The sequence below is a fragment of the Ursus arctos genome, unplaced genomic scaffold (assembly GCF_023065955.2).
Source record: "Ursus arctos isolate Adak ecotype North America unplaced genomic scaffold, UrsArc2.0 scaffold_27, whole genome shotgun sequence".
NCBI classification, from domain to species: domain Eukaryota; kingdom Metazoa; phylum Chordata; class Mammalia; order Carnivora; family Ursidae; genus Ursus; species Ursus arctos.
The window spans coordinates 14,853,607-14,871,489 of NW_026622952.1; the positions used below are offsets into that span (position 1 = coordinate 14,853,607).

General features: G+C 42.2%; 1 protein-coding gene across 4 annotated transcripts in view; it reads left to right on the plus strand.

The window, feature by feature from the left end:
* NRG1 (neuregulin 1) overlaps nucleotides 1–8,109 on the plus strand; it is a 1,048,028-nt gene extending 1,039,919 nt beyond the window's left edge. For all 4 annotated transcript variants that reach the window (XM_044387474.2, XM_057303499.1, XM_057303498.1 and 1 more), the window contains 3 exons: nucleotides 2,069–2,199; nucleotides 3,235–3,441; nucleotides 6,144–8,109. In XM_044387474.2, the coding sequence (XP_044243409.1) occupies nucleotides 2,069–2,199; nucleotides 3,235–3,441; nucleotides 6,144–6,795 (990 nt within the window). In that variant the 3' untranslated portion in view covers nucleotides 6,796–8,109. The remainder of the gene's footprint in view (nucleotides 1–2,068; nucleotides 2,200–3,234; nucleotides 3,442–6,143) is intronic.
* Nucleotides 8,110–17,883: the final 9,774 nt, after the last annotated feature.

Below are 17,883 nucleotides of genomic sequence, written 5' to 3' on the forward strand. Positions count from 1 at the left end.
ATGAAGACTCCTCCAGTCTCTAACTGATTACTACTGAGAACTGAGCTAAGGGCTCTAGAGTGATTTTTATTTGAGGCTTCTCTCAGGACCTGATGATTTACTGATTCTGTTGTACAAAGGAAGAAGTTAGGGCACTCAAGGGCCAAATGACTTACCAAACTCCCTTCTCAGTTGCAAAACAGGGAGAACATAATGCTTTCTTACTCCCTGACTCTTTATACATGATGTCAAACCCTCCAGATTAAATGTATCTTCAATCACTCAAATATTCTGTTTAAAATTTGCCAAGCACTCAGCTTTTAAATATAACTAGGTCACAGAATATTACATTCTGAAGAGTCCTTAGATGTGCTCTTTCAAGCCTCCCCTTTTTACAGATAAGGGCCAGAGCTGGACTCAGCTTTCCTGGCTTCTGGAGTATCGCTCTTCCTATTCCATCATAATTTTTTCTGTTTTCTGCATTTCCCTCGGGTGTTTGGCTTTTCATAGGCAAAGCCTGAAGTTTGCACTGCGGTAGCATTTTTTTCTATCTTATAGGAAAATGTGTGTTTTGTGTGGAGCAAATAGAGCCTAGACCCAAGTTCAGAGCTGGTGGTTACTTGCCCACCAGCAAGTCTTGTAGCCAAGAGACAGAGTGAGGTGCTGATATATCAATTTATTTTGTTGCTTCCCTCCCCCTACCAGTGTTCATTAGAATGTTCTACACAGTTGATAAATGCATTCACTCCATACAGACACACCTACAATCTGTCACTATGTCTGTTATAATATATAGGAAGCAGAATGGCTGCTTGCATTCCAATTATGTCTCAGGCTGTGTTACTTTGGGCTTTATTTAATCTGTCTAAACCCTATTTCTTCATTATGACAACAGGCCTAAAAATAATACCTACTGCAAAAAGTTCTATGAGCCTTAAACAAGACAATCCACATAAAACACTTAGCCCGGTGACATTCAGTGTGTGGTCAATAACTGTTATATATTATTTAGATTAGATTCACCAAGCTTCCGTTGCCTTTCAAGGACCAAGAGTGAGATGGTACACAGACTAGAAAGAGCTCACGAATCATGGCATCACCATCTTTTCCTAAAAGCAGACTAAGTGCACGTCCCAGAAAGAGCCACATGGAATAGCCTTTCCACCAAGAGAACCAACTAGAGTTTCAAGCATAATTCAAGTTGTATATTTGGGGGGTTTCCATAAATACATCAGGTTCTTTGACAGCCCACAGCCCATTGCTTATAAAGTGCCCATTTCATCTGAGAGTATTCCTGTCCATGCCGTTTTCCATTACTCAGTTCAACTTGGTGTAAAACTAACAGCATTTCAAACACAACTTCGAAATGTGCCTCTTTTCCTTGATCGAAGGCAAGAATAGCAAATGCGATTTGGTGATGAAAATAAGTAGAAGCTCCTTGCACTCTATATAGGCCCTCTGTATATTGTGTGCTTTGTCAAGATGTGTGACCTTGACAATCTTCTGTAAGTCCTTCAAACCTCTCAGTGGCCTTGTTACTCTTACCACTGACAACAAGTTGAAAATTTCGGTGCTGTCCTTAGGGCAACACGGGCCCTTGGAAACTGAAAAAGAAAAGTGCATCCAAAATACAGAGATTATAAAAAAGAAATTCCTCTCCTGACTTGAAATCTGAAATAAGACTAAGCATCTCTATGCTTTTGTTTCATTCAATTGTCTGTTAATCTTCTTCATTTACAACTATGACAAAAATGAATATGGGGCAGAGATTTGTCTTGAGTTCCACTCACATTATGAGTTGGAAATAAGATAGAAGAGCTAGGTCCGTTTCTGATAATATGCAGTGAAGACTGCAGAAGCTACACCATAGGCTACACTACGTCCAAAGGATAATTCGTTAATTTCATTCGTTAATTTCATTTACTGACTTTAAAGGCCATATAGCCAGGATAGGATTTGCCATCTGACCGTTGGAGACACGGAATGTATTATGAAGTATATGTACAAGAATAGATTTTGTGCGCGATGATGATGATGTTACTGTTTTGATTAATATGAATCTTCAAGTTGTGTCTCTTTGTTTATCCAGCAATACGTATCTAAAAATGTCATCTCTAGTGAGCATATTGTTGAGAGAGAAGCGGAGACATCGTTTTCCACCAGTCACTATACCTCAACAGCTCATCACTCCACTACTGTCACCCAGACTCCTAGCCACAGGTACGAGAATGAAAACAATTGCATGACACTACTCCAAGAGAATTTCCAGACATTGGCTTTTGCTCTCACTGCCTAAGAAAGGAATAGGAGACACTTAGGAGGCAAGGACATATAGCAACATGTATGATTTGGGACAAACACAGGCTTTGGACATCAACTGGCTCTGCCATTTAATCGCTGTTGAAATTTGAGCGTCCGTTTTTTCATTACTGAAAGTGAAACTAATCCCCACTCACAAGATTGTTGTTCCCCGTTTTAGAGATGATCTTTACTCATGCCTGACTACTCACTGAGTTGCTACAGTGGAAAAAGTCTGTCCTAGATGCTATATAATATTTAGAAGTTGACTCCTTCCAGTGATTGGGTTGCCCTTGGAAATGAACATGAGAACTTGCTCAATAGCTGAACTCTAAGTTCTCAGATGCCTCGGGGATCCACGTGTGAGTGCATGCGACCAAGGGCAACACCAGACTGCCAAATGTAGCTCACAGGCCAAATGTCACCTTGACCCAAGCCAGTGGAGAACAGAGGGATTGTAAGAACACTTAGTACGGGGGCGCCTGGTGGCGCAGTTGTTAAGCGTCTGCCTTCGGCTCAGGGCATGATCCTGGCATTCTAGGATCGAGCCCCACGTCAGGCTCCTCCACTTGGATCCTGCTTCTTCCTCTCCCACTCCCCCTGCTTGTGCTCCCTCTCTCGCTGGCTGTCTCTCTGTCAAATAAATAAATAAATAAATAAATAAATAAATAAATGATGGGGAAAAAAAGAACACTTAGTATGTACTGCCATTTGATACATATGTGTTGAATGGGTGAACAAAGGCATAAACTGTATCCTTACGAAGCCAAACAAAATCAAGATCCTCTCTATAGCAAGTAATAATAATTCTATTCTGAGACGAGTAATGTTATCGTCAACTGCTGATACACCAATAAGTTGAAATAGTTACCAGATCACTTCCTTTCATTTCCATTTTTGCGTATCATTAAAAAGATGCATACGTCTCTCTCTTTGCCTCTCCCGTTTCCCCTCCAGCTGGAGCAATGGGCACACTGAAAGCATCATTTCGGAAAGTCACTCTGTAATCATGATGTCATCGGTAGAAAACAGTAGGCACAGCAGCCCAACCGGGGGCCCAAGAGGACGACTTAATGGCTTGGGAGGCCCTCGCGAGTGTAACAGCTTCCTCAGGCATGCCAGAGAAACCCCTGACTCCTACCGAGACTCTCCTCATAGTGAAAGGTAAAACCGAAGGGCAAAGCCAGTGCAGAGGAGAAGGCGCCCCAGTAGGAGAGTCCCCATGAGCAGCTGGGACTCACCCAAGGAAAGCCACCCTAATGAGACTAACGGGCGGCAGCTGCCTGTTCCGTTCCCTAGTTGTGAAGTCCTCTTTGTTTCGACTGAACTCCTTTCTGCTGAGCCGCTCGCATGGTCCCAGCGGCTGACAGGCGACAGACTGTTAGGGAGCGGGAGTGATTGGATGTGGAAGGGGCAGCCAACCCGGAGGTCCCAGCTCTGACCTGAGGCTCAGCCCCACTCGGCATCTCTGTTTCCTCAGTTGTAACTTTAGACAGGTGGCACCAGGGGTCGATAAGGACCCTTCTGTAATTCGAATTTGCCGAGTTATCCAAACTCCGGTCGAGCTAGTCTCATGGTCCCTTGTGCTAACGCCTTCTTACCTTCCAGCCTCAGTTAAATCAGATCGAGGGCTGTGTCCTTGCTGACTCTCATGGGGGACAGCTGCTTGCCTTCCACCATATAGTGTCCCTTCTACAAAATTCGAAGAAGGGACAAATAAATAAATCTCCTGTATGCTCCAGACGCACTCTTCACAAGTGGTTTTCAAAGCAGATATTGCTTTATTCCAGAATGTTTTGGCTTTCTTCTGGGAATATTGGATTGGTGGGGGGGAGGTTACAGACGAGGTAAAATCAAGAACAGAGGAAAGTAAAGTAAGAGATGCTTCATAGGAATACTGAATTCGTGGATCCTCTTTATTCATTTTCACTGGAATTGGGAGACAGTTATACCCAACCAGCATTTGTGGCATTGTCAGTAAGCTGTTACTTGTTTGTTTTCAAACCCAGAGGGGTGTCGTCTGTTTGTTTACTGTATCACCATCTCAGTGTAATCTTCGACCACCTGCCAAAAGGGGTTATGTAATGTCAAATCCATACCTAGTTACATGGGTGGAGATAATGCTGGTAAGACTCTTTCCACTCATGCACTGGCTGGGACGTCCTTGTAACAAAGGATGACCAGTCGTGGGCCAGCAGGTCCTATAGAGCTTGCTTGCTGACCACTTCTTCAAGGGTCTGTCTTTACCCCAGGATGGTATTTCAGAGCTGTATGGGATGCGAGGTTGCTCTGTCATTCATTGGTGAAAATGTGTAGGCATGGTCCCAAACTGGTTTAAAACCTCAGTCTTAAATTCATATAATTGCATCTTTATGTATTAAGAAACTCTGTCTTAGTCCGGTCTTTTTTGGGACCTGAGAAGAGGCTAGGGATGAATTGTTTCTTCATCGCTCCATGCGATACTTCTCTCCAAAGGCTGACATTTCCCTGCTGCGGTGGGCTGCCACGCGCACCGTGGATATTATCTAGGACCGCGAGACATACCTGAGTCTCAAGAGCATGGAGAGAAAAGATGAATCACCTTTACGTGTTGGCTGAATCTGGATTAGCATTTCTCAGAGAGCTTAATTTAAGTATCCCCAGAACAAAAGTCGAAGCCTCGAGCCCCAAGTATTTCCATCTCTAAACACCTTCCCGTTTTAGACACAGCTAGACCTCACATCCATATGACTCTGAATCATGGCTGCAGAGCAGGACCGTTAATAGGTTTCCTGTTCCTGTTAGCTAGAGTTCAGAGAAGGGTGTCCTGTGTCATCACAGGTCATGTCAAATTCGACTCTGTGAACGCCAATGCGAAGAAAAGAGTCCTCTGGTGCTATGTGCACTGGCAACGTTTTTATCAAAGTTGAGAAATGTGACTCTGAATAAGCCAGATCTTCCTCAGCGCTAAGTCAGGCCTTCTTGTTCTGAGGGAGAAAGCTTGGTACGATTTAGAAAACAAAAAGCACTCACTGGCCAGTGAGATTGACGGAGCACTACTGGATATAACATGACATAAGGTATCACGGCGCAGCCAGCCCTGAGTAGTCATGAAAGATAAGCCAAAGATCGATGCAGCCGTGGGTTTTTGAAGACAGGTAGACTGGAGCTTGGACACAGCTAGGGAGCCCACATGAGGTTCGCTCAGGCTTAGTTCTGAATGTCTTGGTCACTGGGATGGAGAGGTGCAAATTGAATGTGAAGAAGGAGCGTTTCATGGAAAAACTGAAAGCACACGAATGTGTTACACTGTTACCGGGAATAAATCTAAGTTACTATGCTCTTTTTTTTTCATAAGACATAACCTTATAGCTGAGCTAAGGAGAAGCAAGGCACACAGATGCAAGTGCATGCAGACCCAGCTCTCAGCAGCTCATCTTAGATCTTCCTCCATTCCCCATTTGGGCTTCATTCTCTAAGACCCCTTGGCCTTTAGGAAGGTATAGTATTTAAGTAATACTTCTTTCCCTTCCAAATCCCTGCACCGGGTCCTTGTGAACTGAAAGGTTTCCAGGACCCAGTGCCCTCTTGTCCTGACTCACATGCTTTTACTTAAAATCACGATGAGATTGAAAATCCCCAAAGCTTGGATGAGTTAGGCCATTTAGCTGATCTTTGCATGTACTCCCGCGAGGAAACTCTTGGCTACATAATTTTAGACTCCAAGGGTGCCGAATGTCCTTAGTGTTAAAAATCCGGAAGTATCCAACGCCTAGAAATTCTTTGTTTTCTGATTCTATAATATCGTGACTTCTGTCCCCTTACCCCTCCCTGCTCTGTGCCTCTTCTGCCACCACACTCACGCGGGGTATTCTGTGCTCACACAGGTATGTGTCAGCAATGACCACCCCGGCTCGTATGTCACCTGTAGATTTCCACACGCCAAGCTCCCCCAAATCGCCCCCTTCGGAAATGTCTCCACCTGCGTCCAGCACGACGGCGTCCATGCCCATCATGGCAGTCAGCCCCTTCGTGGAAGAAGAGAGACCGCTGCTCCTTGTGACACCACCAAGGCTGCGGGAGAAGTATGACCATCACTCTCAGCAGTTCAACTCCTACCACCATAACCCCGCACATGAGAGCAACAGCCTGCCCCCTAGCCCCTTGAGGATAGTGGAGGACGAGGAGTATGAAACGACCCAGGAGTACGAGCCAGTTCAGGAGCCTGTTAAGAAACTCACCAGTAGCCGGCGGGCCAAAAGAACCAAGCCCAATGGCCACATTGCCAACAGGTTGGAAATGGACAGCCATGCAAGCGCTGAGGGCACTAACTCAGAGAGTGAAACAGAAGATGAGAGGGTAGGGGAAGATACACCCTTCCTGGGCATTCAGAACCCCCTGGCAGCCAGTCTTGAGGCCGCACCTGCCTTCCGCCTGGCGGACAGCAGGACTAACCCAGCAGGCCGCTTCTCTACGCAGGAAGAATTGCAGGCCAGGCTCTCTAGTGTAATCGCTAACCAAGACCCTATCGCTGTATAAAACCTGAATAAACACATAGATTCACCTGTAAAACTTTATTTTATATAATAAAGTATTCCACCTTAAATTAAACAATTTATTTTATTTTAGCAGTTCTGCAAATAGAAAACAGGAAAAAAAACTTTTATAAATTAAATATATGTATGTAAAAATGTGTTATGTGCCATATGTAGCAATTTTTTACAGTATTTCAAAACGAGAAAGATATCAATGGTGCCTTTCTGTTCTGTTCTGTTGAGAGCAAGTTTTGTACAGTTACTGTGATTGCTTTCCCACAGTATTTCAGCAAAACCTCCCATATATTCAGTTTTCGCTGGCTTCTCGTGCATTGCGTTATGATGTCGACGGGTTGTATGATTTGCAAGACTTGCAACTGTCCCTCTGTTTGCTTCTATTAGTGCCCGATCAGTACGTCTTGTAATGGCACATCCACCCAAATACTCTTTTCTTTTGTACGAAGTTTTCTTTTGCTTTCAGTATATGAAATGAGTCGTGTCTACTCTGCCAGCCAAAGGTTTGCTTCCCTGGGCTCCGAGATAATAGTAGACCCAACAGCATGCTACTATTAATTACAGCAGGAAACTGCATTAAGTAACGGTAAATATTAGGAAGAAAGTAATATTGTGATTTTTTAAAAAACTATATTCTTAATCAGAAGACAGCTTGCTCTCACGAAAAAGAGCTACCATTTGCTTTATTTGGGTTTCTTTTCCTTGACAAAGAGCAGCAGTGTGGGGGATAGCATAGAAAATGGGTTCTGGCTCACTATCAGGGTCAATCCATCATCTTATAAGAGGACTCCACCTCTCACTGTCTGGGGGAGCGACACAGCAGGTCATCTAGTTGAAAATCAAACCGTAGCTGAAAAAGGTGCAACCGTTCCTGACTTGGGTTTTTCACTGATTGGGGAGCTAGCGATCGGTTGTGTCTTACCAGCTCAAGAACAGACGTGTTATGGCACAAAATGACCAGCTTAAACGGCACACTCAGCAGTTTGTCTGAAATACTTCTGCAGTGAAGGATGCCTGCCGTACTCGGAGGTGACTAGTCACCCTAGGGAAATAGTCCTGTTGTAGGGTGTCTAGGAGGCACAGGTGGAGGAGAGCCGTGTGACTCGGATGCGATTTTAAACAGTTGTGTTGACCACGCCTTTCTCCTCATGATTTTCCTCTTGTTTTTCAACGTTGCCTCGATCAGATCATAAGTATGCATGAACATTTTTGTTAGGAATGGCCAACGTGCATGTGATTTGATATTAGCAAGAGCCTTCCACGAGTGACGAGTGACGAGTCATCAGGGAATGTTGATGGTGTTGGAAAGATGGCACCTTTACTTACAGAAGTGACCCACCCCCCCGCCCCCGCCGTGTCCTGACCTCTCGATCTGCAGTCTGTATCATCCAGTTTTCCCCCTTTCTTACCTTTTGCTTTACTGTCACAAAACAGGACGAAGATGGGTCTAAACTTCGCATGTTCTCTGTGATTGTAAGTCCAAGGAAGGCCTGTAGGTGTTAACCTGTGAAATAAACACTAATTCAGGAAAATAAGGGGATTTTAAAAAAGAAAGTGCAGGCCCCATTTCATGCCCTGCCTGATATCTGTCAAATCAGACTTTATAGTTAGATTCCCAGTGGCCTCCTGGGATCCATGGGACAAAATGGGAAACAGGTGGGCAGGGGTTTCCAAATACCGGGCGTGACTTCGACGAGAGCAGCTGCTGCTTGTTTGCAGGTGAATTGGATTTAGTTCTTCATGAAATGGCTATGTTAAAATTCTCCGGAAGAAAGGACGGGCAAGGAGGTGTTGGGAAAATGCAGGCTGGACACGAGTCATGTCATTAAGTTCCTTTCATGTTTCCACAACCCACAGAGATGTCTGTCTGCAGGTCCTTGAAGTTACTCTTAGCATTTGGTGTCCTGAACTGTCCTTCGTTACTCCCATGCCACTTTCCCTGTGCTCCTGTCGGGCTGCCCAATTTCCCAGTTCTGTAGAAGTAAGCTCCTGGCAGGGGGAAGAAGACAGTCCGCCCAAAGAGGGCCTTTAAATTCTGCTAGTATTGCCTTTGAAGGCCTTGGCTCATTCAGAGACTATGTCAATAAAGAAATTTCTACCATTCATGAAAAGTCTAAAATTTCTGATCCAAAAATCATCGGGCACTGGGGTATCCAAATGCCCCATTGTGGAGACTTTCCAGAATCAACGAAATCTTCTGCGGAGAGCAACCAACATTTTCCTCAGTATGAAAATTGCCATACACATTTTCAGGTTGCAAATAGGTAGGAATGTTTAGGACAAGAGGAGATTCTATTTCCAGCTTGATTCTGGTCACTCGGTGAGGTGGCCTGTTCGCTGGGACAGCCTCTCCGTCTGTAGAACAAGAGTTTCCCCTGATAAGAAAGGCCAGCTGTCTCCTCAGGGCTACCTGCCGCCACCACGAGCTTGGTGTTCCCGGGGACTTCTCTGTGACATCTAGTCGCCCCGTGGCTGGCAACCATCCCTGTCTACAAACTCGGGGGGTGTAGTGGCAATCCCAAGTCCCAAGGAGGGGCGTGAACCCATGCTTCCATGGGGGGCGGGCTTTCGGGGGTTTTGAGGGAGTAGAAATTGCCCAGAACTTTGACAGCAACTGTGTTTCCTGGGTCTGAAATCCTACCCCACGGAGGGGTAGTGCGGTATAGGCGAAACTTCTTTTTCTCACTCAAGATTCCTCTTCTGTCTTACTCTCCCTTCTTGCCTGGTATGCCTTTCCTTGTTTGTTTTTTTCAAGAGCGCCTGGACAGCCTCACGCGTTCTCCAAAATGGCACTCTGCCTGAGGATATGTGAATGTGTCCCAAACACCAACAGACCATATCTTCCTTGTTTAAGTGTGACTGTCTTGATAGACATGGAGTTTATCCAGGGTAACTTGCTCGTAACTATTCCTTTTTTTGGCCTGAGTTAAAAGGTGCATGGCTCACATTGGTGAAAATAAGGAAGGCCTGGTTTTATCTTTTAATACTGGCTCCATTCCACCACCCACAGAGATTCCGATCTGCAAAGACCCGTGAAACACTGCAGAGAAATGCAGGCAAAAGGAAATGGCCACATATCACGAGTTCTATTATACATTCTTTTGTAAATACACAATGTACGCTACTTGGATGTTTTCCTAAATCATTTACTGTCTTTATGAGTTAATGTCAGTTTTTTACTCTCTCAACTTACTGTGTAACATTGTAAATAACATAATGTCCTTTATTATTTATATTTAAGCATCTAACATAGAGTTGTTTTCCTATAAGTTGAAGATAAATGTCAAAAAATATGGGTTTTTTTTGTTTTCCTTTGCTTTAAAATTATGTATCTTTTCCTTTTTCTTTTTTTTTTTAAGAATAATTTATTGTTCAGGAGAAAGAATATATATGTAATTGAAACTATTTGAAGAATGCACATTTGAAGGCCCTGAGGTACTGATAAACTAAAGAATTTATTATCCAAAATACTAAGCAATAAGTAATTGTGATTTATTTAAAGTTTTGTTCATTTTCCATGAAAGACATACTGCAATAAAAATGCTACTCTGGAGGCGTGGGAGTGTTGCTCAGCAGACTAATGTTTCAGTCTGTTAGACCAGCACCTTGTATTAATTTAGGAATGTGTCTGATGGACCCCTTGCTCATCTCCTCTGTCTGTTGCTTTTGCCACACTGCCTGTTCTTTCATCACTCTCCGCCTGTTGGTTCTGCTCACTGCTGTCTTCTGTGTCGAAGGGGCCACAAGCGAGCAATACGATGTCTTCTGCCCCTTCTCGCACACCTCCCCCCCATACGCAATAAGAGACCAGAGAGGACATTTTAGGGCACGGTTGCCTGCATCCTGGTTCTTGACCTGTTCTGTAGTGACTGCTAGAGACTCCTTCAGACTAATGGAAATGTCAATGTGACAATGCCCTGCAGTCGTGAAAGGAAAACCTGTTATCGGGGGTTCAAGAAATCGGACTGTCCACAGGGCCCAAAAGGCAGCCATCAGAACGTGGCCATGCTCTGCTTTCCTGTAGCTTCAGTAGATTTATTTTCCATCAGGCCCATGAGTTATTGATTCCATTTTGAAAGAAGATAAGGCTAAGTTGGATTCTTTCCTCTCATGCTATCAATAAATCAAACGGAATGCCCATCTTACTGCTCAGGGAAGGGCCTATGCATGAGAAATTTCCCACATTCTAAGATTTAGTCATAGAAATGAGGATATTACTTTTCTTATTGAAATTAGCCTAAACAAAAGCCATATTTTAACACATAGATATTTGCATGGGTGATACTTTTTATATATTTCAAGCAATTTACTCATTATTCTAGATCAGATTAGGGCTTCTGAAGTATATGAAGTAGAGTTCAGGAATCCTGTGGGGGGACACAGGGGCCTCCGTTGGGGTTTGAGGGTACCCGACGCTTGCCATCCAAGCCCACCTCCGTTTACGTACGTGATCCCCAGTATCTGGTCATTATGTCACTGGTGTCAGATTCAAACAGCGGCCTTTGACTGTGCTAGTTCTTACTATTTATATGATGAACTTTTCAAAACAATTCAGGATCCTCATATTTGTGATTTGTGTCAACTTCGGTTTACACATGCGCACGCACACACACACACACACACACACACACAATTCCTCATACACACTATTCTGAAGACACCACATCGTTTCACTTGTCCAGTCCAGCCAAGCAGCCACTCAGCAAATCAAGGAGTACACAGAATATTGAAAAATTGAAGACTGGTACACTTCCCTGTGTCTTCGAGTTGAAACTGAGGCTTTGTCCACCCCTCAAACTGAAAACTACAAGCAGCTATCTTGTAAAAATTAAATCAGATTAAAATCAGATACCTAACAGATACTGGTATTTGAGGCAGAGCCTATGTGGTGGACCGTGGTACAGAGAAAATGAAGATTGTCTGACTATCTAAATTATTATCGCAATGCTCCACTTCCCTTCGGTGCTGTCGACTGGAATGTCAAACCCAGGCCAACAACACCTTTGCAGCCTAATGTCTGGGGAAGACATCATTAGATTTCCCTGCTCTCTGCCCTGATGATGAATGACAAAAGGACCTGATGTCAGGGACTGGGGGTTCAGTGAGGCAGTTTGGAATTCTAGAGACTCGGGATGCTGGAGGGAGTGGAAAATTGTGATGACTTCATGCGAATCACTTTGTAGTCTACCTTGGGCTTGCCCTTTCTGAAACAATAAAATAAATGTACGGAAACCATTGCTCCAAAAGTTTGATCTGGTAGGCAATAGAAATGCTTTCAGTTTATGTAAGACAGGACCATCCTGCTGCCAGAGTAAGCTGCAATATTCCTCCCTTTAAGGCTGTTGTTGGACAGAGAAGTCAGACCCAGCCCTGCATGTCCCTGTGGGCTCCTGTTGACACTCTGGGATGGTCATTATGGAACCTCTCTGGTGAGCTGTTGTGTTTGAGCTTCAGTGAGCTTCAAAACATCACTTGGCAGGGGCATAGCAAATGGATTTTGTTTCCTGGAGGAAACCCGTCACGATCTACGTGATCTTTGTAAAAGCAAATCAGGAGAGGGAGACCAGTAATTCTTAAGAGGAGACAGAGAATAGGGTAGTAGTTCCATCCTCCCCCCCTTTCAAATGTATTTATTCGGACAGAATTTGATTGAGGAAGTGACTCTCTTCCCACCCTACAACATGTCAAAGGGGCTAGAGAATTACCTTCATAGATACAAAAATCTTTAATAGCTATGTACGGGTTTGCTCATCTGCAGAAAATCTACGAAACATAAATAGTATTTTATAATATTTTATGGCTTTAAACATCCTTTACCATTTATAATCCTCTTATACCCATGGGATGTTGATATGATAAAAAATGAGAAAATTTTAGGTTCAGGAAAGTTAAAAATGTTTCCTGGAGATACACGTCTGGTCAGTTGCAGAGAGAATACTCGTGCCCACGTTTTCTGACTACCACTCCTATTTCTACCCATTGCACTCCTCCCCTCCCCACTCCAGATTCAAATAAGGCCGCCATCTGCAGCCTTTCATTGCCTCAAGACAAGTCACATCCAAAACCAAGTTTCTATTTGAAAGAATATGAGCTCCTCTGGCTTTGGTTCAGAGTTACTCTAGAACCCGATTTGCTTGACTTAGTGACTATGCACTATTTTCTAAACATAGCTTTCTAAGGAAATGAACTGTAACCATGGGAATGAATTCACAATTTCAATGTGTAGGTAGCATCCTACAGTGAAAAGAGGAGGAACTTGTAGTCAGCAGTGTCCCCACCGCTTAGCAGCTTGGTCCGTTTGGACAATCTCTCCCTCCAAGCTTATTTCTTGACCACTAATATGGGAATCCAAGAGACTTTACAAGGCTGTGGTGTGTAATGAGGATTACACTTGAACACGTGTAAGGCAGCCATTTGTGTCTAGCACATAGTGACTATCCAAATGCTACCTTCTCTTTGCTCCTTCACCCCCCTCCAGGTTCTCGAGTTTTGGAGCCTGTGTTTCTCAGTTCCAAATGACACACTCTAAATCACACAAACCCATCAAATAAACCTATTTGAGCATTTCTCCAATCTCATGCCAATAGGCAAGTTCCTTTTTAATGACAATTGTGTATTAAGCAGCAAAATCACTGAACAGCATTTCAAGTTGTAACTTAAATATGCTCTTTATGGTTGCTTCTTTCGTAACCACACTGTTTCACGTAAAGTCTATAATTTTAAGGGCTTCTTGCATGAGTGTTTCATTATAATTTCACAGAAATTTTGAACCATAACTCTTCGTAGAGTTTTCAGAATACCATTTTCAAACTTCACTGAAAACATGTAGTAAGACAAGCAAAACATGATCGTAAATTGATAGGATATGTGTGCACACCCATGCTCCTTAGTTTGCACCCATCATGTCCTGACATGTTCCTTTTTTTTTTCCCAAAACAATGTAATCTAGGCAAAGTCCGCATAGTGATAAAGTTAGAGGAGTCAGGACTCAGATTAACTCCTAAATGGAAGAAACCACATTGCTTATGGATGTTTCTTACATCCCATGATCTATCCAATAAATAATCCTTCAGGTTCTACTCACTCTTTATGTATAAAACAGGATTCTTTTTTATGAATAATTTGTAGATTGAAGCTTTTTGGATTCAAAACTTTAAAATGTCATCCTTCATTAAGGATGGTGGGTGACTCAGTCTCATGATATTCACCATCAGGCTTGTGGTGTAGTTAATATAGTCCTATTGTTAATGGCAAAAGAGTCTAATATAATTGCCCATACATTATCTTTCATTTAAATAAAAATGTATTTTATTGAAAAATAATCCTAACTCTAGCTCCCTGTAAAAATAATAAATAAGGACACTTCCTTGTTTTTTTTTTAAGAGATAAGCTAGATGTATCTAGCTTATGTATCTTTGTATCATGTTCATTATTAATTATCTTCGTAGTTAGACAAACACTTATCTTCCATTCTTTGGCTTTCATTTTGTGGTTCCTTCTTGCCCAGCCTTGAGCCTTTCTCTTGAGGAAGGTTGGGGCCTCAGGCTGGGCAAGTTTTCTAGAGCCCTTCCGGTTTCTCAGTCAGCCTGAAGTATACTTTCCATCTTCTTCAGAGGAGGGGTCTTCATCAGTATGTCCTGTACCAGGTAATAAGGTAACAAAAGAATTTCCCCTTATATCCTAGACACTCTCCACCATGAAAAGGAAAGACAGAAAATGCTGTGTGTCAGAGCCAATTCCCAGTACTCAGCATCCTTCCAATTATGAGATGATTCTGCCCTCCTGCAAGACTGTCTCTGCAACGATCCCATCCTTTCCCCAGAGTAACCTTATTTTTGCAAAATAGAGACCTCCCTTAGTAACTCCTTAGTTTAGAGCCCTTCTCATTCCTGGGTTGATACCTCTGATTTGGAAAGATCTGAAATTATAAGACAATATAACTTCACATTTGGAACAGAAATTAGTCAGAAATTATGGGGTTTCGGATTTAAAGTACTTTTGGAAAACTGAGAGGTTTTCCTTGATTTGTTATAGGCCCTTTAGAAAATTTTAGGGCAGAGTCGGAGAGCATTATATCTTTTTCGGTATCTGCTTGACCAAAAACTCTTTCACAGCGTGAAAAGATGCGAATTCCCCACACATTTTGAGTTCTGCCTTGTTTGTCTGAGGGGTTACATCTCTACCCATGAGTGTGAGGAAAAGAACTGTGGGCCCTTCCTATTCAGCTGTTGATTCAGAGTTCATGGGATTTAGGGTACCACTCAGGGTCGGACTCATGTCAGTTATCCAGCAAAGAAACAGCTAAGGGAAAATATCCCCTCATCTGATTAGGGGAGCCACATGTCACCCACGGAGGGAGCCAGAACCTGAGCAGTATTCTAGATTTCTTCCTCCACATCGAACTGGTGACAATGGTGATTATACCAGTGACATGTCAAGCCTCCCCCCACCGACACACACTTGTACCACAGACACCCACTTCCTCTCTCATTGAGCCCCATAAGCCTCCTAACTGATCTGCCTCTTTCCGCTCCTCTGGGACATCCTTCACATTTTGCTGGAAGTTTCTCTTGAATTCACAAACCTTGCTGTGCATTCTCCCAGTTATAACCCTCCCATGGGTCCTCACGAAGCTTAACTCCTCAGCTTGACACAGGATGCTCTCCACAGGCTGGCTTCTGCCAAACTCTTGTAATGCCTCCCACTTCACCCTTTACTCCATCTCATGATTTTCTGTTTCCCAAGGATACCACACCAGTGTTGGTCAAACTCTACTCATTGGTGTACCAGCTTCATGACTATTACCATATTCATATACCACCTGTATTATTTTTTGCATATTGTTTTTTTTCAATTGATTGCATTTTTAACTAAAATAAAGTCATTTCAAATGAAACTCTGTATCAGTGCTGTGAGTGGAAAACTTCAACCAGTTGCCAGAATCAAAATAAAGTAGTAAAAGTAAATATAACAAAAATGAAACAGTGTAACTAAATTCTAACAGGATATTGTTGCTTGCTAAAGTAGCTGAGCTGAAATCTATTCTCTGACCAAAGGGGAGATCAGCAAGTGCTGGAGAAATTGGAAATACATTCAGAAACAGGGAAAGATCTATTCCCTAATTTAACCCGGATTGAGAGGGAGTTGACAGGAAGTCACTTCTACGGTTTTAGTCAATGTTATTTAAAGCGCTAGATCCGAAAATCATTTTGGATGCAACATTCAGTCACCCTCAGATCATACACACCCATGCAGCCCTGTGCTTGTCATATAGCCCTGCCCTTGTGCCCACCATTTTATTTGACAGGAACTAGTTCCTCCATTTCTCTTTCTACTAAACTTCCTTTACCCCTTCTGTGGGTAGAGAGAGTGTCTTTGTCTAGGAATCCGTCCATGACAAATACCTGCCTTTTCTACATGAAAAGTGCTTTTGCTTTGATGTTTCATGGTATGCTGTGAAACGTTTTATATAGTATTTTCCATCCAGCTCACAACTTCTACTGAACTGAAATTCTTCCCTTAGTAGACCATGTACTCTCTGAGGCAGAGACACTGTCCTCTCTGTGGATATCTATGCCTTGCAGAGTGCCTGGACCATGACAGATGCTGGATGTTTACAGAATAAATCTCTAGCAACTAAAGCTTCAGGATATCATAGGTTAGCAAGCATGTGAGGAATCTAGGTTATCACAGGCATTTCTAAAAGCCCAGAGCAAGAAAAGAGTAACCTGACTGACTTATTTCACTTAGCATGCATGTCATTGTGAATTGAAAGATTTCATTCTTTTTTATGGCTGAATAATAGTCCATTTTATGTATCATATATAAATATATTATATATTAAATATAGGATATTTAATATAATATAAATATAAATGTTTATATTTATAATATATATTTATATGTGATACATAAAATGGAATAGTATTTGTATATATGTGAAATATATATATCATGGAATGCATTATATATAATTTGTATTATATACACAAAATATATACATATGTCACATATACCCATCAATATACAAATGTATTCCTATATATATATATATAGATATATTCCTAGATATACACACACACACACACACATATATATATATATATATATAATACATATATGTATGTATCTCACATCTGCTTCCATAAAATAACAAAAAAAAATTGTAAGGGAAAAAGAAAAAGAAAAGAGTAATCTGTAAGTTGCTAAGACAAAATCAGAAACATATGAGGATGGAACCACGTTTGCTAAATCATGGTTAAGACAAACAAACCACAGAATCTAAGGGATGGAGCTGCATGGCTCAAACTCGATTTGGTAATGAACAGATGACTATCTCATATACCCTTTGTATTTGGTTTTAGCTCCCTCTCCACTCAAGAACTTTGGCTTAAAATTAACCTTTCATGTCTGTTCTCCCTTCATCCTTCTCACTTCTTAGCAAGGTTCTGAAAATAAAGCCTTTTAACTGGGTATTGTTCAACCTGGTCATTCTTATAAAGAAGGCTTCCATACTGACCATTACATTAAAGCCAACCTAAGTCTCCAATCTTCTGAAAAGGTACAAATGGAGTCTTGTACATAACAAACTTTCAAAAGTTTTTTAAATGCATAAGTTGAGTGAAACATATAAAATTGGCATGTTATTATCAGTCAATGGAATACATAATTTGTCTTTCTAACTAGAACGATGATTTGCAAAACCAAGTACTCAATGTTATTTTCTGGATGATTCTATTTCATAGTTAGGTATAATATGACTGTTGTGAGGGAGAGGAAGGACACTACCTTTAGCCACATAAGACTTCCTTCCCTAAGAGCTTATCTAGTCTAGAAATACAGTCTTCTTTATTGGTTAAAAGAAAGATCTGTCAAATTGTCTATTTAAAAGTAAAACGTTTTATTTTTTTAAAAGGTTTTATTTATTTGACAGAGAGAGACACAGCGAGAGAGGGAACACAAGCAGGGGGAGTGGGAGAGGGAGAAGCAGGCTTCCCGTTGAGCAGGGAGCCTGACATGGGCCTCTAGTCCAGAAGCCTAGAGCTGAAGGCAAACATTTAATGACTGAGTCACCCAG